This window comes from Scyliorhinus torazame, chromosome 7 (genome assembly GCF_047496885.1).
Source record: "Scyliorhinus torazame isolate Kashiwa2021f chromosome 7, sScyTor2.1, whole genome shotgun sequence".
NCBI classification, from domain to species: Eukaryota; Metazoa; Chordata; class Chondrichthyes; order Carcharhiniformes; family Scyliorhinidae; genus Scyliorhinus; species Scyliorhinus torazame.
The window spans coordinates 51,097,999-51,119,346 of NC_092713.1; the positions used below are offsets into that span (position 1 = coordinate 51,097,999).

The 21,348-nt window shown below is 39.7% G+C and overlaps 1 protein-coding gene across 1 annotated transcript in view; it reads right to left on the minus strand.

Annotated features, from left to right (window-relative positions):
• Positions 1-502: 502 nt before the first annotated feature.
• pigb (phosphatidylinositol glycan anchor biosynthesis, class B) overlaps positions 503-21,348 on the minus strand; it is a 43,168-nt gene continuing 22,322 nt past the window's right edge. The window contains exons 5-12 of the mRNA XM_072510686.1: positions 21,089-21,219; positions 16,504-16,644; positions 13,339-13,390; positions 12,255-12,466; positions 9,746-9,810; positions 8,964-9,180; positions 7,393-7,573; positions 503-715 (exon numbers count right to left, since the gene is read on the minus strand). Of these exons, the coding sequence (XP_072366787.1) occupies positions 587-715; positions 7,393-7,573; positions 8,964-9,180; positions 9,746-9,810; positions 12,255-12,466; positions 13,339-13,390; positions 16,504-16,644; positions 21,089-21,219 (1,128 nt within the window). The 3' untranslated portion in view covers positions 503-586. The remainder of the gene's footprint in view (positions 716-7,392; positions 7,574-8,963; positions 9,181-9,745; positions 9,811-12,254; positions 12,467-13,338; positions 13,391-16,503; positions 16,645-21,088; positions 21,220-21,348) is intronic.

A 21,348-nucleotide genomic window follows, 5' to 3' on the forward strand; every position in this document is an offset into this window, starting at 1 on the left:
CCACCGTCATCTGAGGTCTGAGTGGTGGGATTTGAACCTGGGTCCCCAAAGCATGACTCTGGGTCTGCTTTACTAATCCAAAGACAATAGCACTACACCACCACCTACCCTAATAATCACACAAATTCCTGGAAGCTAAAAAAGAGCTAATAAATCATGGATAACGGGATACACCAAATCCTATTTTCACCCCTCCACCTTTTCAATAATTTCTTTAACAATCACAGGAGCACAATTGGTATCAACAAGCTATTCCTGACCTTATTGGCGCAGGTCAGGAATGTCCTGTTAAATAAACATCCTCATGGGTTTAATCAATTACATTTTCCAGTATTCACTTTAAACTAGCTCCGTGGTGTGTGGCTATGCTTCAGCTGAAACTCCATTTCAGGAACACATTTTCAGCAGTTTATAGGGCATTTCGCTGCAATACCTCTCAATGAACAGTTAAGCAGATACCATGCTCATCAACTCTATTGTCCAGAAATACACAAGACATGGGTTTTAAAGGGAAGGAACAAACACATTTATAAAAACAGATGAGATTGTAGGAAAATTTATATGCAAGTTTAAAATGTAAAAAAAGTCAGCTATCATCCATCATCTTTCTTTTATATAGATGAATGTGGCTTCCAATCCGACCGTCTGACACATGAGTATGAAAAAATATTGCAGTTTTAACATAGTTCCTGGTCTTCAGAAATGGCTCTATTTTCTTTGAGAAAGAGAAAAAATTTCCAGTTTAGAAGATGCATAAACAACAACAGATTTGAATCTCTAATTAAATTTACAGTAAACAAACATGTTGGTTAACTTAATCTGAGAAGAGTGACTAACAAAAATCTATAAAAGGTTAACGTTATAATACATTACTGTTGGGGAGGTGGGGGGCAATGTGTGGAACAGTGGGCTGGATAGAGAGCCAGCGATAGGTGGAGATTGCAGCATGATGGCACAGTGGTTAGCACGACTGCCTTACAGTGCCAGGGACCCGGGTTCAATTCTGGCCTTCAGTGACAGTGTGGAGTCTGCACTTTGTCCGTGTCTGCGTTGGTTTCTTCCGGGTGCTCCGGTTTCCTCCCACAGTTAAAGATGTGCAAGTTAGGTGAATTGGCCATGATAAATTACCCCTTTGCGTCCAAAAGATTAGATGGGATTACAAGGATAGAGTGGGGGAGAGGGCTAGGTAGGGTGCTCTTCCAGTGGGACCGAATGACCTCTCCCTGCACTATAGGGATTCTATGATTATATAATTCTAAGGTATTGTGGACAAAAAGACAAAGGGAATTTAAATGGTGGTGATAATGACTTAAGAAGGGTATTATTAGTGGCACATTAAGAGACCAGAATATGTTAATGGCAGAAGAGGTAAGCAGTGTGTCAAAGGACAATCCACCACACTAAGACCATCTGTTCCTTGTTCAAAGTTGTCCATCAATATTGGGACCTTGATGTTACTGATATATATTAATAACCTACTGGATCTTGGTGTACACAGCACAATTTCAGAGTTTATGAATGATACAAACTTGGAAGCATTATGAACTGTGAGGAGGATAGTGTAGAACTTCAAATGGATCCAGATTGATGGAATAGGTGGACAGGTGGCAGATGAAGTTTAATGCAGAGAAATGGAAGGTGATTCATTTTGGTAAGAAGAAAATGGACACACAAAATAAAGGGTACAACTCTAAAAGGGGTGCAGGAGCAGAGGGATCTGGGTGTATATGTACAAAATTAATTGAAGGTGGCAGAGCAGGTTGAGAGAGCAGTTAATAAAGTATACAGTATCCGAGCCTTTACTAAGGCCAAGGAGGTTATGTTGAATTTGTGTAAATCACTGATTCGGCCTCAGCTAGAATATTTACATCCAGTTCTGGGCGCCGCACTTAGGAAGGATGTGAAGGCATTAGAGAGGGTACAGAAAAGATTCAAAAGAATGGTTCCAATGATGAAGAACTTATGAAGACAGATTGGAGAAGTTAGGACTCTTTTCCTATAGAATAGAAGACAGCGGAGATTTTGAGAGGTCTAGACAGTAGATAGGGAGGTGTGTGAGAAAGGGAGGTGGTGTGAAAGGATCGAGAATGAGAGGGCACAGATTTAAGGTAATTAGTAAAAGAAGCAAAACAGTGATGCAAGGAGAAACTTATCACGTAGCAAATGGTTAGGACTTGAAATGCACTCCCTGATAGCGTATTGAAGGTAGGTTCATTCAAAGCATTCTCGGGAATTATATTTAAATGAAAAGAAAGGGTTATGGGGAGGCAGGGTATTGGTACAAGAACAGTTGCTCATTCAAACAGCTGTTGCAGACAAAATGGGCCAAATGGCCTCTTTTTGCACTGTAACAATTCTGTGATTGTTCAAGACAATGAATGTTTAAGGTGGCAGATACAGTACAATCAAGTGGGTTGTTTGATCTGAATAGTGTTGAGCTTCCTTAGTGTTGTTGGGGTAGCACTCAATCCATACACTTGCTGATGGGGGAAAGGCTTTGGCAGGTCAGGAGATGAGTCACTCACCAAAGAATACTCAGCCTCTAACCTGCTCTTGGAACCACTGATTAATGGTGACCTCCCAGGATCTTGCCAATGGGGGTTCAGCAATGATAATGTTGTTGAAAGGATAGGTGGTCATTGCCTGGCACCTGTGTGGCCCATCAGCCCAAGCTTGAATTGTTGCCTAGGTCTTGCTGCATATAGGTACACATTGCTTAGTCGAAGAGTTGTGAATGGAACTAAATATAGCAATTGTCAGCAAATTTATCACTTTTGGCATTATGACTGAGGGAATGCAATTGATGTAGCAGCTGAAGATGCTCAAGTGCCCTGAGGAACTCCTATAAGCATGTCCTGTGGCTGGTTAATTGGCCTCCAACAACCACAATCATCTCCCTTCTTTCTAGATATTACTCCAGGCAACTCACAATGATTTCAATTTTACTAGGACACCTTGATGCCACACTTAGTTATAAACTGCCTTGATGTCAAAGGCAGCCATAATCACTTCGTGACTGGAATTCAGCTCTTTTGTCTATTTTGGACCATGTTGTAACGAGGTCTGGAACCCATTGGTCTTGGCTCCAATCTGAACCCAATCTGAGAATCGGAGAGCAGGTTATTAGTAAGTATGATTTCATAGCATTGTTGACAACTCGTTTGTTAATTGAGAGTAGATAAATGGGGCAATAATTGACCAGGCTAGATTTGTCTGGTTTTTTGTGGACCCGCCACACCTAGGCAATTTCCCACTTTGTTGGGTCGATGCCACTGTTGTAGCAGTACAGGAACAACTTTACTAGAGAGGCAACGAGTTCTGGAGCTGAAGGGTTCAGAAACTTTCCTGTATTATTGTGCTTGGCAGTTTTTTGATAGTAGGCAGAGTGAATAGAATGGGTTGAAGACTGGCTTTTATGATTCTGGGGACCTCAGGAGGAAGCAGGGATGCATCACCCAATGAGCACTTCTGGCCAAAGAATTCTGCACAAATGCTTCAGTCTCGACTTGTGTACTAGTGTGCCGGGCTCCACCATTAAGGATGAGGATTTAATTATACACCATTTACAATCAGAACTCCATGGCTTTGATTAGTTGGTTGTGGGACTGATTAGTTCTGTCTATAGCATGCTGCTTCCACTGTTCAGCATGTATATAGACCCATGTTGTGGCTTCACCAGGTTACATTTCATTTTTAAGTATACTTGGTAACGTTCCTTGCACCCTATTTTACAATCATAATTGAACTCGGCTTGATCCCTAGCTTGATGGTAACATTAGACTGAGGTATGTATGCTGGGGCATGAGATAACAAATTGTGGTGGAACATAATTTTGCTGTTGTTGATTGGTCACAGGGCCTCATGAATGCATGGTTTTCAGCTGGTGGATCAATTCTGAACATAATCCATTTTGCACAGTGATAGTGCCACATAATATAATGGAAGTGTCCTCATGGTCAGCATTAGACGTTTTATTACAGATTTTTAGTGAATTCAAATGTCACCATTTGCAGTGGTGGGATTTGAATCTGGGTCCCCAGAGCATTACTCTGGGTCTCTGGTTCACGAGTCTGGTGACAATATCATGACGCCACCACCTCCCCAAGCATAATTGTTAAGTTTTTAGCATATCCTCCAGTCTGGCAATCTTCCAAAGGACGATGGCCAACCTGCTACAAGGCATTCCTCATGTTGAAGTCTAGTTAGATGACATTTTAATTACGGTAAGACAGATGAGGAGTACCCCAACAACCTGGATTGAGTCTTAAAAAGCATGTCAGAGACTGGACTGCATCTGAAGTGAGCAAGTGCATTTTTCAGGCACCGAGCTTGGAGTATCTAGGCTACAATCATTGCACAAGGCTGATCTCCTGTGGAAGGGAAAGTTTGAGCAATTAAGGAAGCTCTGGAGCCCAGGAATGTGGCCAAACTCAGGTCATTTGTAGGTTTGATAAACTACTATGGAAAGTTTTTGCCAGGCCTGTTTATAGTGTTGGCTCCACTGTATCTACTTCTGCACAAAAACAAAATGGAAGTGGGAGTCTACAAGAAGAAGGCTCTTAAAAGGTGTGAAAATGCTCTGCAATTGAACGTTTGCTCGTCCATTTTGATCCAGACATGGAACTTATTCTATCATGCAATGCCTCACCCTACTGTGTAGAGGTGGTACTCTCTCATGTAATGGAGGACAGGTTAAAAAAAAAACCATTTGTTTTGCATCTACAATGCTGCCAAAGGCAGAAAAGAGGAATTCACAGTTAGACAAGGCCTAGCTATCGTTTTTGTAATACAAACATTCCAGCAGTATCTCAATGGTTGTTCGTTCACCATATGCACCAACCAAAAGCCATTGACGAACCTTTTCAGTGAGTCAAAATATATTCCTCCCACAGCCTCAGCAAGAATACAGCGCCGAATGCTTACATTGTCAGCGTATCAGTACAGCATTATGTGCAGGGCAGGGAAGGACAACGCAAACACGGATGCGTTAAGTCATCTCTCTTTACCGGATTTTGCCACTCAGGTATTGTGTCCTCCCGAGACAATTGTTTTACGAGAGAGACTTGTCCAATCTCCAGAGAGTGCTAAACAAATTAAGCAGTGGACACACAGAGATCCTACTCTGTCACAAGTTAAAAGATTTCTGATACAAGGATGATTGAATGTCTGTGCATCTATCAGAGAAGTTGGTGAGTTGAAGCCTTATGTGAGGCACAAAGATGAGTTAAGTGTGCAGGATGATTGCATACTGTGAGGTTTGAGTGGTCGTTCCACCCCCTGGTCTTTCGCAAGTCATGAATGATATTCATGAGGTTCATTCAGATGCCTCTCGAATGAAAGGTCAGCCTGGTCGTTTTGTTCAGTGGCCTAATATGGACCAGGGTTTGGAGAACAAAGAAATCCTGGTCTGCATGTCAATCTTAGAAGATGCACCACCAACACTATTACATGGGCTGCATGGTAGCATTGTGGATAGCACAATTGCTTCACAGCTCCAGGGTCCCAGGTTCGATTCCGGCTTGGGTCACTGTCTGTGCGGAGTCTGCACATCCTCCCCGTGTGCGTGGGTTTCGTCCGGGTGCTCCGGTTTCCTCCCACAGTCCAAAGATGTGCAGGTTAGGTGGATTGGCCGTAATAATTGCCCTTAGTGTCCAAAATTGCCCTGAATGTTGGGTGGGGTTACTGGGTTATGGGGATAGGGTGGAGGTGTTGACCTTGGGTAGGGTGCTCTTTCCAAGAGCCGGTGCAGACTCGATGGGCCGAATGGCCTCCTTCTGCACTGTAAAATTCTATGATGACATTCTTGCGGGTGTCCTGATCATCCTTGCTCGAGAGTTCATGTGGATTTTGCAGGTAATTTCATGGGTCACATGTTTTTAAGTCATTGTGGATGCACATTCTATGTGATTACAAATATACATTATGAGCAGGGCAAGTTAGCATGGCCAATCCACCTAAACTGCAAATCTTTGGACTGTCAAAGCAAAAGTGGAAAGAAGACAAGAAAAGCAAAGGAGAGACATGATTATTTTACCAAGGAGAGACGTTTTAACCCAAATGATTGTGTTTATAACAGGAATTTTGGCAGTCACCAGTGTTGAGTACCTGGAGTTATTCTTACCCAAAGTGGTCCAGTATGTTTGGTAGTGAAATTGAACAATGCAAGAGTTATTCGCAGGCACCAAGATCAGATTTCATCTACGCATGACTCCGAGACAGCAAAAGTTCAAGATAACAGAAGGAAATGCTGCTGTGAAAATTCATCAAGTGGTTCCGGTTGTATCAGGACTGGAGTGGACTCTACTTCTGGAGCGGGACACTCGAGCACAGATATTCAACCTACTCTTGCACCCACAAGTTCAGTTGAACTAAGTTCAAGCATCACCAGAGTTGACGGAGTTACAAGTGGTACTGTGAAGATCACAGCATAGTCACAAAGTGCCTGAAAAGCTGATGTATAATAAAGGCATTAGCTTTATTGTATTTCTATCTTTAAGGGGGATTCAAATTTATGGGGTAAGGAGTGCTAATATGCATCTTCTTATTTCAAGCCATTGCTGATGTCATTAATTAAGTGCTGTGATGTCATTACTTGTTGTTGTTACCCATGTCTATTCGTATATAACTGTCGTTAGTTCTAATTCTATTCTGTTACTGTTATTTCAATGTTTAGCTAGCTGCTCCCGTTTTTGACCCCATACTGTATTTTAAACTTTGTTATTTTTATATACTAAAGATAAACTTATTAACAACGCGTTTCAACTACCTTTTTGTGGTCAAGTTACCACAGCATGATTTTGTGACTATGTTGCTTGACTAATCTGTGGCAGCCTTCCATAAAGATGATGAACTGTGCCTGGTGTGGCTCAAGAGTCTCTCTGCCACATCTGTCTTTGGGACAACACCCAATTTTGGAAATAGTTCCCAGATTTAAGTGAGGAGCGCTTTGCAGTCTTTACTGGGCAGGGTATGCCTTTGTCATGTTTGGTGCGAAGGTTGTTGTCAGATGGTCTAGTCGGTTTTATTCTTCCAGCATGATAAAACGAAGTGTCTTGCTAGACCATTTCAGAGGGCGATTAAAAGTCAACCACATTGCTATGGGTCCAGAATCACATGTTGGCCAGACTGGGCAAGTACAGTTGATTTCCTTCTGAAGGACAGCAGTGAAACCAGATTTTTTTTTCAACAATTCACCAGTTTCAGTTACCATTACTGGTATTAGCTTTTAATCCTAGATTTATTTAATTAATTTGAATTTAAATTCGCCAGCTGCCCTGGTGGGATTTGAACTTATGTTTCTGGATCATTAGTCCAGCCCTCAGATTACTAGCACAGTATTACAACCAACATGATATATTGAACCAATAATTAAATATATTCAAACAAACATACCTGTTCCATTACATTATAAAATACTAGGTGAGTAGGAAGGGAGGCTTGACCAGAAAATCTTATGTTCAACCACTTAAGTGGCTCCTCGAAAAACATGTCAGCTTCATCAACATAGCTATTATTTCCAGTCAGATCTGGAGGACATTCCAGGAAGTGCATTTTTATTGGGCAATGAACATGGCTGTGGAGAAATGAGAAATAATTAAGTGATACAGGCAATCTTCATGCAACACAATTTCTAAGAATAAGTATTTTTATTAATTATTTTCTCCTCGTCTGCCTTTGATTTGTCTCCTGAAATCAAGTGACTTTTCCAACTATAAGAATAGGTGGAGACTCACATGTCTCTGCTGATACCCTGATAAGCAGCTTAACATTTATTTTCTCTCTGTACCCAAGAACAAGAAGATAATAAAATAGTTCTCATCCGGGTTTTGTTTATCCAGATTACAAAGAGTCAAGCAAATACAGATATTTATGAGAGGTTTGCATTTTTTCTTTGAAATGTGATGGTCTTTCTTTGATAATGTTATTTTGGGTGGATGCTGTTACATTGCAAGGAAATTCAGGAACCTGGCAGCTACATCCAGGTAAGGACAGAGGATCCAGGAGTGAGTACCTTTTTACGTTTTCCTCCCGGATCCAGAATACCTGCCTGCAGAACGCTCATGAGCTGACACCACACCCCGTCCCTGACCTCCACCTCCCCAGACCTTGAAGATCTTCCCATCCTCTGATCCCCATCTTCCCGTAACAGAATCAGCAGTTCACCTGATCAGAGGTAGGGAGAGAAGAGAATAAATATGTCTATCTCACCGATTCCACAGGTAAGATGGTCAGTCGCCAACATGGCTGGAATATGATTTTTGTAATTACAAAATGACTTTCTTGCCTACTTTACAATTATTCTAAAATTAGAATGGGAACTGGATTGTATGCACTATATTAATAGTCAGAGCTTTACAGCGTAGAAAGAGGTTCTTCAGCCCATCGTGCATGCACTGGCCATCAAGCACCCAATTCTAATCCCAATTTCCAGCTCTTCGTCCATAGACTTGTACGCTATGGCATTTCAAATGTTTCTTAAATGTTGAGGGTTCCTGCCTCTTTTTCAGAAAGAAAGGAAGAATATCAAACTTATGACCCATTCTACAACCAGTCTCTACCAAATAAATAGTGACTTTGTATTTTTACAAGGGCTACAGCAACATGGTAACTATTTGAAGCTGTATTGTTTTGCACAGCTTCTTGCATTTATCTTTTGTTTGTGACAGCAGAGCAATGAGAAACACCATTCTCTCATCTCAGTTCATCCATCCAGAAAGAACATACATAGTGCCTTCATCACAAATCAAAACATTTACTCCCAGGTTATCTTGGTATTTATGTTATGTCTAGTTGTCAGAGACCTTGCTGGAAAGTGAGTCAGGCCCTCAAACTCTGAACTTACTTGTACAAGCACCCAATATTGCAATGTTTTTTTTAAAACAAATGTTAACGGTTTTAAAAACTCATAAGCTTACACTCCCTCACTTCCTACATTAGCTGTTTTTGCAAAATGCATAACATACCTGTAAAATGGTGTTGAATGACAAGGCATCAGGAAGAGCAAAGAGGGTTTGTCTTTCTCTGGGAGTGTGTCCTTGCAGAGCAGTTGAATGTGCTGCATTACATCCAATGTTCCACGTTGGTGAATTAATCCAGTATATAGCACTAGACACACGTTAGAAAACAACAGAAAACAGATTGCTGGCTTCTTCCATGCTTTCAAATTAGCCAATGAGTAGCCTATTCAGAAGGGAGAATCAAATCAGGATTTTAATATGTAATTTTACTTAAGTGAATACAAATGTGTAAAGAAATCTAAAACCTGTAACATTTTGTGTACAACCAGGAGTAAATAATTTCAACTATTTATTCCATACTTTTATATAGAGTATGCATTTTAAAAGGTTTACACTTGAACTTAATCACAATTAAATTTAAAAGTATTTCAACAATCACTGGTTAAAGTTATAATACAAAACACTATTGCAGTCATAAAGTTACAACAGAGGAAAATACCTCAAATCAAACTGCCTCTGGAAATAAACAGGTTGAAATCAAAGAGATATTATATCTTTTGAAACATTATACAAGGAACATAATTTCTTCTTTTAAGAACCTTAAAAGTGCACCGAAGGACTGAAGACAAGATCACTAGTCTAAGCATGGATTTAAAATGCTCATCCATTCTATATTTTCCAAGTCAAATATTATATGGAAAACTTCTTAATTTAAGATATTTTCTTTTAAATCCTAAACAACATCAGTTACACGGGTTTTGAGGTAGAATTATGGAGCAGATACTTACCACAAAACACCATGCAAAGAGGCATTAATGGATAAATAAATCTGAATTCCTTGTGGCTCAAGAAACTGTAATAAAGAATATATGTACATATATTTAAAACACAAGTATTCTAGAGGTGATATTCTAAAGTATTGTTAGGATCCCAATTAGAACCCAACTACTTGTAAAACTGTGAGGAAAGGTGACTGCACAACAGGAGTTATAAATACACCTTTTGGTCAGTGTTATGTTAAAACAAACTTTAACACAAAATTAAACACATTAACAACCAAAAAATAGATATACAGGTCCAATTCTTAAATCAAAGAAAGATCTCTAACTTACTTCCTAAATTTGCCACTAAATATTCCAATTACGCAAACCAATATAGTTCAAATACCACTTACAAATGAAGTTAACAACCAATCAGGTTTTACTTGCTTTTCTCTGTGCAGAGACCTTGGAGAACATCTTTCAGGAGCAAACTGAAAGGCACTTCTTTTGAGACTAAAATCCTACGGCAAACTGCAATTATAGACAGACTTGGCTCCTCCCCTTAATTACATTATCTGTACCCTATGCATAAAGCATTCTTCTGTCTCCTCCCACAAGGTGTCCCATGCCCGGTTTAACCAGGACCAAATGCAATATCTGTACCCCAGGGACCTCCAAACCAAAACAATATTCCATCAGCCATCCATTTGTGAGCAAGTAAATGCTTCTCAAATCTATCAGGAGAACAAAACCCTCTCCAAAATCAAGGATTGTCTTCCTTTGACGACACCTTAACTACAGCTTTCACAGACATACTGCCTGTATGTATCTTACACAGGTTTTTAATAACATTACTGCAACAAATATAAACATTTCTTACATTCAGAACAGAATGTGTGTGCACAAATCTGATAATGCGGCATGTCAGTGCATCAGGATGCTGTCCCATCCAAAACTGTCAATATCTCTACAATATCCAGATTTAGTCAGGCAGTGAGCAAAGGGAAAGATAATCAATTCAAATATTCATGCACCACCCGGTGTCTGTTTCAAAAGCAGAAAATAACTTGAGTGCCTACTATTGTGAAATGATTATTCACTACAATAGGTTACCCATTATAACTATGTCTGAACATGTCAATTCAGTCACACAGTGCCCAAAATATGGCTCCAGCACAACCTGAGTCATGATGTCCAGTTGGGCTTTTGCTAAATCAGAGTACACGCACTATACGCATTATCCAAATCATCAAATATTTAATCTTTTTCTACTCTCAATTTCTGACTGTACGAGAGGTCATGGGGTGGTAGTGATGAAGAAAGTAACTGTACTAAGTATTTACTGTAATTCCTCAACTTGTACCAACATTTCTCCTCATTCTAAATTTCTGCATTAGTCCCAAAACAACAAATTATTCTACATTGTAAACAGAGCAAGTTTTAAGAGAACTGCAGATAAGGGTTATGGTGTTCGGGCCGGAAAGTGGAGCTGAGTCCACAAAAGATCAGCCATGATCTCATTGAATGGTGGAGCAGGCTCGAGGGGCACAATGGCCTACTCCTGCTCCTAGTTCTTATGTTCTTATAAGTATCTGAAAGAGAGGAGGAAACAAAGGTTATGGGAAGACAGCAAGGAGAGAAAGGGGATCATGGATTGCTCCGGCAAAAACCTGGAACAGACGCATTGGATCAAATAGTTTGGAAATCCATTAGACTAGTAATCCTGTCTTCAGTCCTTCAGTGCTGTAAGCACCTATGGTTCTGTGCAGCCATACCTTGCTTCCACTTATAATATTCTCAGATCAGGAAACACCATTTAAATTAGGATGGAGGAAGGGGAAAAGGGAAAACTTTAAATTGGTGAGAAGAGACTTACATTTTGTTCATTTGCAGCACTACATTAAATGGTACATCTTTAATTAACAGGATAATAGTACATCTTTTGTATAACTTGCGAGTGCCTATTTGTGAGATTTTGCAGCTGTACAGAAACAAATTATTAAACTGGACAAAGAATTTATCGAATAATTAAATGTGATTAAAATGCATTAAGTACACACCCCTTTAATATCTTCTTCTGGATAAGAGATGGTGCTGCTATTTTCACATTTTTATATTGTATAAGAGAAGCAACGTCATTGAAGGACATTGCAGAAACAAATCAGAGAGCAGAGAGTGAATTACAAGGTTCAATTTTTTTTTTAATTAAAGGGCAATTTAGCTTGGCCAATCCACCTACGCTGCACATCTTTGGGCTGTGGGGGTGAGTCTCTCGCAGACACGGGGAGAATGTGCAAACGCCACACAGACAATGACATGGTGCCGGGACCGAACCTGGATCCTCAGCACCGTGAGGAAGCAGTGCTAACCATTGCACCACCGTGCTGCCCTACTGGTTGCATCTTGACTCGAAACCTCAATATCTGTAAATTTCAGAGTTGAAATCGTTTTGAATCAATGATTAGGATTCCTGTCCTGTTGGTCCAAGATGGCCATTATCTTCTACACAGAAAACCCCAAACTGAGTGGTACACACCTATACACCACGAGGGTCCATATGACCGCTATTAGCAAAACTCTGTACTTCTTAGGCACCAACAAGCATCCATGAATGAAGAAGGGAAAATGAGTTCCCATGATAACAGGAAATCCCTGAGTGAAGTACCAGTGCCACGAGTGTGAGCCATAGAATGATCCCATGTTCTGAATCACGTTAAATCTGAGGAAATTCCATTGAACCATAACCCACTGTAAGGGTGATAAAAAACAAAAGATAGGCAGGAACAAAATGTACATTTGCAAATTGTTATGGGGTTGTAAATGGAACATGATAACAGAATGAATATTACCAACAAGTAAAAGAAAAGACAAATATCTTGATAGCCTTGCCCTGGCTTGTTTTTCTTAAACTGAGGTACTATATGATGTAAGCTTCTGAATCCAAACTGATTATTTTAAGATGTATAGGCTCTAGAAACAGAAATAAGTACTACAGAATCATCATATTACACAGATAGCAGTTAGCATTGCTAAATAAATGAATGAAACTAATGGACAGTAAATCCTTCCCTAACCATCCTATGCATCAGCGGCCTAATCAATAGCACTATTGGTGGAGGTACAGAAGCAGGCACTCTTTGCTTTGCTGAAGCACAAGGCCTAAGAATTTTTTTTTAAATTAAGCAAAAATAATTAAATCTATGATGCTGAAAATAACAGGCACCAAGATCTGCTAAAAGTAAAGTGCCTCGGGCAGCATGGTGGCGCAGTGGGTTAGCCCTGCTGCCTCACGGCGCTGAGGTCCCAGGTTCGATCCCGGCTCTGGGTCACTGTAGGTGTGGAGTTTGCACATTCTCCCCATGTTTGCTTGGGTTTCACCCCCACAACCCAAAGATGTACAGGCTAGGTGGATTGGCCACGCTAAATTGCCCCTTAATTGGAAAAAATGAACTGGTTAAAGAAAAAATGTTTTTAAATATTTAAAACGTAAAGTGCCTCAGTGCATTACAATTTGCTCCAAAGTAGGCTAGGCCAGTGGCTTTAATCGCATGATGGCCACGCTTTAGTAGTTCTATTGCACAGCTCAACAGCAGTTTCAAAAATATGAAAAAGCATCCTACCTCACCGTAAAATATTCGGTCAATCGTTAGAGAAATCCCAAGTGTTAAGCATCTGTAAAATAAATGTAATCTTCAACTAAAAATACCTAGCACACCAACGCAGCATCCAGAGTAGGATACACCCAATTTCCTCCACTCAACTTGTTCATGATCTCTGCTGTGCAGCCAGGAAGGAACGAGTCACAAGAACTAGAACTACCGTAATCTACGCCTGAGAACTGTGCAAAAGAATAATGCTGGAAGACTGATGGCAGCTGCTCACCAAGAATGGCATACAGCATGCAATGGAAATAGTCTTTCTTCTGCACCTGTCTCCACCTCAACATCAGAAAGTAGAAAAAGATTTCATATTCTAGCATTTCTGCCACCACATGTTGGACACAATTTTCTGTCCCAGCTAAGCCACCTTTATAGGAGCGTAGACTAAACCTGCACTAAAGATTCTCTGTTTTGTCAATGGAAATTACAGAGAAGTTTATCACAATGTAGGGAAATTGATGTTTAATGATTAGTTTCAGTTTAGTTTACACAATTGAAGTATGTCAACAAGCTCACCACATGACTTAGTCTTAGCATCACACTCAAACCTGACAAGGGACAAGAAACATACGGTCTTAATAAGAAGTCTTACAACACCAGGTTAAAGTCCAACAGGTTTGTTTCGAATCACTAGCTTTCGGAGCACAGCTCCTTCATCAGATTCACCTGAAGGAGCTGCGCTCCAAAAGTTAGTGATTCGCAACAAACCTGTTTGACTTTAACCTGGTGTTGTAAGACTTCTTACTGTGCCCACCCCAGTTCAACGCCGGCATCTCCACATATGGCCTTACGGCAGTGAGTGCAAGATGTGGAGGTTGAACGATTACTGGTATGGAACTATCCACCTCCCTAGCAATTAAAATTATAAACGTTGATCTCTAAATTCAAAGTCCTATTATGCAAAGAAAAACAACTATTAAAACATTCAGCCTTGTGCATTAAATTAGTGCAGTTTAACTTGCGATGTTCAAGGGAAGTCACTTTATTTCACACTATGTAACCATCTTTGATTTTGTAAGTTTAGAATTAAGTTCTGTAATTAACTCTTGTAAGTCTGCAGTTCTTTGAAATTTGAATATCTGTTAATTGAATGTTTCTTTACCACACCAATCACTTTCAAGCATTGATATGTATTTCATATAGACTTTGTGTAATTTGCACGTTTGAAAAACTATTCCGTAAGTTTAATTGACTAATACAACAAGAACGCATACAAAGCAGTTGTCTCCGCAAAAACACATTGATAAGCCCCTGTTTTAATGAAGTCCTTTAGATCAATTAGCCATCCAATGAATCCATGTGCCAAGACATTGCATGCTGTCTTAACTCAAGTAAAAGCTGGCATGAAAGCTACTCTCACTTATATTGTATACATAACACTATACATTTCAGATTTTTGTTTTGTAAATTTCTTCATTAGTTTTAAGATTATAAGAAACTTTACCACTTTATCCTTTGTTTTAAAAATAAAGTAACTCTTCCCAAGTAACTGGAGAGAAGCAACAGCAAAACACAGTCACTGGTATGGGTTGGATTTAATACCAATTAAATGAGGTTTTCAGACCATGAGCTCAAGATATCAATCATGGGGGCATGACAGCATATTTTCACCATCCAAAACTAATGGGCAAGATATCAAAATATTCTTTTAGAGATGGTCCCTCAAGTAATTGAAACCTTATAGCAGTGTTTTTCAAACTGCTTGCCCCAGGATCCAATTTTGCCAACCAGCTAACCTTCAAGGCCCATGAAAGGGGAGCCCGCTTTGTCCTCACGATCTCACTTGAATCAAGTTCAAAAGGAGGAGAGGTCAATGCACTTATCAGGTGTAGACTTCAGCCAGTTCCTTTGTGCCATCTTCATCTTAGAGGGCCAATGAGGGGACTATGGGAAATGACATCAATAGATGACCATCACACCCAAGGAACCAATTAAAAACTTCTCATGCCTACGTAGTTGATCATGCACCCCGTAAGCTAATTGAGAATTAGCCCCGTCTCATTTAGGCCAATTAGAATGCAATATCATTGATCACACTGTGGGTTGTGACTTGGAATAAGTTAATAAATAGAAGCTTTCACTGAGCAACTTGCGCAGCAAGTGATTGCTGTCCAGAGGGAAGCTGAAGTTACAGAGAGAGAACAGAGATCGCGCGTCAACCTGGACCCAAGGCTGAACTGGAAAGCAAGAACCCTAGTAAGTGAGTCAAATCCCGGCCCTTCTTTAATAGATATATACAACTTAAGATTTCCTCAGTTACTTCAAATCGTCTCTTATTGCCTAAATGGTTAAAGTCTCAACTGAACACAATTAGAATTTAAGTTCAAATAATACCAAGAAGCTCTGTAAAAATTAATCCTTCAGGAATCAAGAAAGCTTCTTAGGATGAGTCAAATGAATAAGTGGCCTAGATAATTTCAAAATGGACTTGAGCCAATCGGCGTAGATGGTGGGAGCAGTAATCCTAATCATATTTGTGTCGTCAATAATTTTCACTTAAGTCCAAAATGAAATTCTTGCCCATGTCAGGGTTATCTGGAAGTCAAGTCTCAAGATGTTCAGGCAAGAGTTACAGCTCTCAAGGTGAACAAGATTTGAAATATGGTTGAGGAATTGCTTGCTGTTGTTATTAATGTCATATCCCTACCTCATCCCCCTCCAATTCACCTCCTTTCCAAGAGCAGACAGAATAGTAATCTTGCATTTCTGGGTTATACCTCATTAACTTCAGGCTGGTGGTCAGTCGTATTGAACCACCAGCATTGGATGATGTGGATAATACCTATGCCAACAATAATGTTTTGAGAGTTGGTCCCGCAATTTTAGGAGGTACTGTACTGCTTTATTATTGATCTTTATCAAGGTCAGAGCCACACTGCTCCCACATTTAAAGTTTTACAACAAATAATTTTGATTTGAATTTTGCCCCTTTCTATGCCAGTATAAACTCGGACCCTGACCTGAAATGCAAATACGAAGCACCTACAGTGAATTTAGTTGATGATTTTGAATAGCATTCAACAGAAAAAAATGCAAATAAAATAAAATTGGCTATTAATTTGTTTTTTCTAAGTAGTATGTCTCTGGAGTAATATGGGGGGAAACTCTTCCCCCCCTTGAACATACCCAACTGGTAGACATTTGTACAAAAGTAGATCCAGTTTCTTCAGCTCTTGCCAGAAATGATAAAATAGCAGCGGCAGCCAAAGGATGACAGCGGTGGGGCGCACAACAACTGCAAAAGCAGTCAGGGCCAGATATTTCAAACTGCAAATAGAAAAAAATATAAAAAGACACAATCAGATATGATAACAGCTGCCCTTGAAATGTCATCATAAAAATAAACACCACTGCTACAAACCTAACCCATTTTTGCGATCTTCCCTATTAAAGTGATAATACGTGTCAGTTTCTACCCTTCAGTGACATTTCCAATTTTACATTATCATCCCGTCTTTAACAATTTCCCACAGCTTTCCCTTCTATTTTAGAGCCAGCAGGCTGGCATAAATAACAGACAATATTAAAGTATCTTTCTCGCTCTCTCTCTCTTCTTCTTCTCTATTTTCCCATCAGCCCACAAAGAAACGTTTTGAGCACAGAGAAGTCTGCAATCTACTGAAATTGCAAGTACTGTGCCACAATCTTTTAGTAGTGTGCAAGTTAAAACTAAAACATTTAAGGAACTACAAAGGACATCAATTATCCCTCACCCCAAGAGCTGAACATTTTATTTACGGACAACTACTTACAATTCTGACATCTATCATACTACAGTGATTCAAAAGAAAAAGGAACAAATAGACCAATTTTGTCAGGGGGAAAATTCACTTGAAAACATTACTGGGAGGACAAAAATGAACTCTATGGCTTCCAACCCTGATAAAGCAAAAAAAAAAAACCTCTTGATAATAGAAACTTCAACGCCAGTGAGCGGGGATCTACACGAGGAAGTGGAATTTAAATTAATTTGTAAGAAGTCTTACAATACCCAAGTTAAAGTCCAACAGGATTCAAAAGCTAGTGATTCGAAACAAACTTGTTGGACTTTAACCTGGTGTTGTAAGACTTCTTACTGTGCTCACCCCAGTCCAACGCCGGCATCTCCACATCATAAACTAATTTTGATTGACCAGTTCACTTTTATTTAGCCCACGGTGTAACTTTCTGCTGTTGTCTGCAGATGCAAATTAGGACATCAGAGTTTTTGAAGGCCTCCGGTGTATGGAGGGTAGAATATGGGAGAACCAGCCAGTAACGCAATGAAATAGTCAAGTTTAGGAATAATAAAGGCATGAATATTTCAGCAGCAAATGAGCAGAAGCAGGGCAAAGAGAGATGATATTACAGAAGTTGAAATAGGTGGCCTTCCCAATGCTGCAAAAATATGGTAAAAGTTCATGTTCAAATCAGACATGACACCAAAGTTCCAACAATTTGGTTTAGCATCAGACAGCTGCCAGGGAGGAGGATGGAGTTGGTAGCTTGGAAACAGAGTTTGGAGCTGGGATTGAAAATAAGGCTTCATCTTCTCGGTATTTAACTGGAGGAGTTTTTTGCACTTTCAATACTGGATATCGAATAAGCAGGCAGACAATATAGCAACAGTGGAGGATTCAGAATGTTGGTGGCAAGGTAGAATTGGGTGTCATCAGTGTACATATCACAACTAATGCTGTGCTTTCAGATGATGTCACCAAAAGGCAGCATGTAGATCAGGAATAGGAGGATGCCCAGGAATAGATTTTAGGGGGCACCAGAGATAACAGTGCACAACGAGAAACCTTTGAAGATGATACTCAATATGGTTACATAGGCTTGAATGGAACCAGACAAGAACGTCCTACCCCAGTTGGTCAACAGTGGAGAAGCACTGGAGGAGGATGGTGTGGTCAACACATAAAAGGCTACAGACAAGTCCTGAAGGATGAAGTAGGATAGTTTATCTTTGTCACATGTGCTCTTGCATATTCTATGTAAGGAATTAGAGCAAGTAGGGGAGGAAAACCAAATTATTCGTGGGAGTGAAATAACCACTGCCGACATGAACTTTGTAATGATTTTAAACTCTATAAGTACTCACCAAATACAATGGTTCTGAATTCTAAAAAGCTGTTTTGATCTCTTAGCTGTAACTCAGGGAGAAGGTTGTCAGAAAGTATGCCACAGCCACTTTTAGCATTTAGATCATTTCAAGGGTTTTGTAAATTTTCTATGGAATATTGCATACAATTCTGGTTGCCACACTACCAGAAGGATGTGGATGCTTTAGAGAGGTTTACCAGGATGTTGCCTGGTCTTGAGCGTATTAGCTATGAGGAGAGGTTGGATAAACTCGGATTGTTTTCACTGGAACGAAAGAGGTTGAGGGGTGACCTGATAGAGGTTTACAAAATTATGACACAGCATGGATCATCAGACACTTTTTCCCAGGGTGGAAAAGTCAATTACGAGGGGACATAAGTTTAAGGTGCGAGGGGGAAGGTTTAGAGATGTGCGAGGCAAGTTTAAAAAAAATTTTTTTTACAGAGGGTGATGAGTACCTGGAACGTGCTGCCAATGGAGGTGGTGGAAGATATAGCGGCATTTAAGAGGCATCTTGGCGAATACATGAATAGGATGGGAGTAGAGGGATATGGACCCCAGTAGTGCAGAAGATTTTAGTTTAGAAAGTCATCATGATTGGCACAGACTTGGAGGGCAGAAGGGCCTGTTCCTGTGCTGTACTGTTCTCTGTACTCCAAATAAGCCTAAGACACATCAGATCATGTGATGAAGTATTTAAATTGTTCTTTCAATCGCACATAGTATGCTTGTCAATTAAGGGTTCTCTCACATAGGAAATAATCTACACAACCACTGAATTTGAATTATGCAAGGCTATATAGACCCACCCATATGATACCAACGATTATACCTTTTCACAATCACATTCTCACCCCAAATAGGAGTCTGGTCATCCCTACTGGCCAGTTTCAAAAACAGAAATCTCCAGTGAAGAAACTGATTACAAGAATATTTGATTAATAGTAACGATTACATCAGCCTAATTCCAAATGATTGTGCTTTTCTTGTAAATTGAAGTTTTCTTTCACATCTTTTATCATTTTGTCATTCGATCCGGTCCACAAGACATGCCTTTCAGAAAAGAGCATGCTGATGACATTTAATAGCAGTGGACAATGGCATTCTATTTAAAAAAACTTAAGAAGTGAATATACTGCCTATTTTCTCCATGGACAATGTAAGTAAACCAGTAGTTTTAAATAATCCATATTTGTATGTGTAGAAATAAAGCATAGCTTTAAGTTAGTTCAATATTGTGTTCTGTATTTGAGAGGGTAAATGACCTCAGTTTTGTTCAGGTGCCTGAATGGTAATGAAAGTTTATAACTTGAAAGCAAACAGGGCTTAAACAAAAACTAGGTTATTGCTTGGAAAACTAGGGCCACCCTAGGTTAGAAAGAACATTTTGAGTTTAGCTTTAAGCTGGACAGGATCAGGCAGCCGAAAAAAGCAGACTTCCCAAAAGAACAAACGTCCAGAAACCAGGGAGTTGGGACAAAAAGTATATCTCAGGAAGACATTTATAGGGCAGCACGGTGACATAGTGGTTAGCACTGCTGCCTCACTGCGCCAAGGACCCAGGTTCGATCCCAGCCCGTGTCTCTATCTGTGTGGAGTTTGCACATTCGCTCCATGTCTGCATGGGTCTCACCCCCCAAAACCCAAAGATGTGCAGGGTAGGTGGGAAGACCACGCTAAATTGCCCCTGAAACAAAAAAAATAAAATTAAAAAGGAAGACATTTATGTTAAAGGTACAAAGAACAAGAAGTTGAACAAGATCCTGTTGGGTGAGTTAAAGGGCGAGTTAAAGTAAAATGCAGAGAAAATGCTCAGAGTTCAAGAGGCATCTGCAAGAACCAGATGCAATTCAAATGTGTGGCGGCATCTTAATACCGCCTGCAAGCAATAGGCTGCTGGAATGGCTGGGTCCCTGAAAGAGTGTGCGTAAACTTGAATGCATATGTAAATCCAAGGCAGAGGAATACTGAAAGGAGAGATAGAAATCCTGGAAGTGGATCCTTGGTGAAGACATCAGAGAGAAAGCGTTATTTGGGAGAAAATTCCAAGCTTGTTTTTGTAGAGTGGTGTTTGGAAACAATTGTGTGGAAGTCAAAATTCCAGTGAGACCAGTCAACTGTATTGGGGGGCATCTGTCATTTGGTTTCAGAGCATGATGTGTCGGACCATATTTTGCCCATCAATTTACATGGAATGTGTACTTACTGAGAACATCAGAGTACAAGATAATTGTAACTTGTGTTATCCTAATATATCTGTGCATACCAGTAACAATATAGGTGGGGTGAAGGTGTATTTTAGTCAATCTTTTCATGTTTAATAAATGTTTTATTCTTTTGTTAGAAGTTAATCGACAGTCCTTCAACTCTGTTCATTCACGTCTCTGAACAAAAAATAAAAGCAACGATCTACTGAGCCAAGGCTCCGCTCTTGGACATGACTGTCCAGTAGTATCAGCTGAAATCGTAACAAACACTGTTGAATAGTTTGCTTCAGAGTAAAGTCAAGATCAGACTACTCTGTTTGGGACGTTAGCACAAAGCTTGCATCTTGTCACATTAACATACTGTTCTAAATTATGCAATAGCATTTTTAAAAGTTGAAAATATGTAACATTTTCCTGACCTACTCCCAGTCTTTGTACCCTGAAAAGGGTAGTAATAAAGTGTAAAGCTGGTTAGAACAGCTTCCATACTATTCGTAATTGTCCGGGTACTGCAATACCAGGTGAACCAGGAACATAGTTGGGAAAAATACTGAAAGAGAATTGGAAAAAATTCCTTTTAAAATAACAGCCTTGTAACTTTAAATTATATGGATTCTTAATAAGTTTACATAAAATAATTTTCTAAATACACAAAATATATATTTTAAAAAGTCAAGAA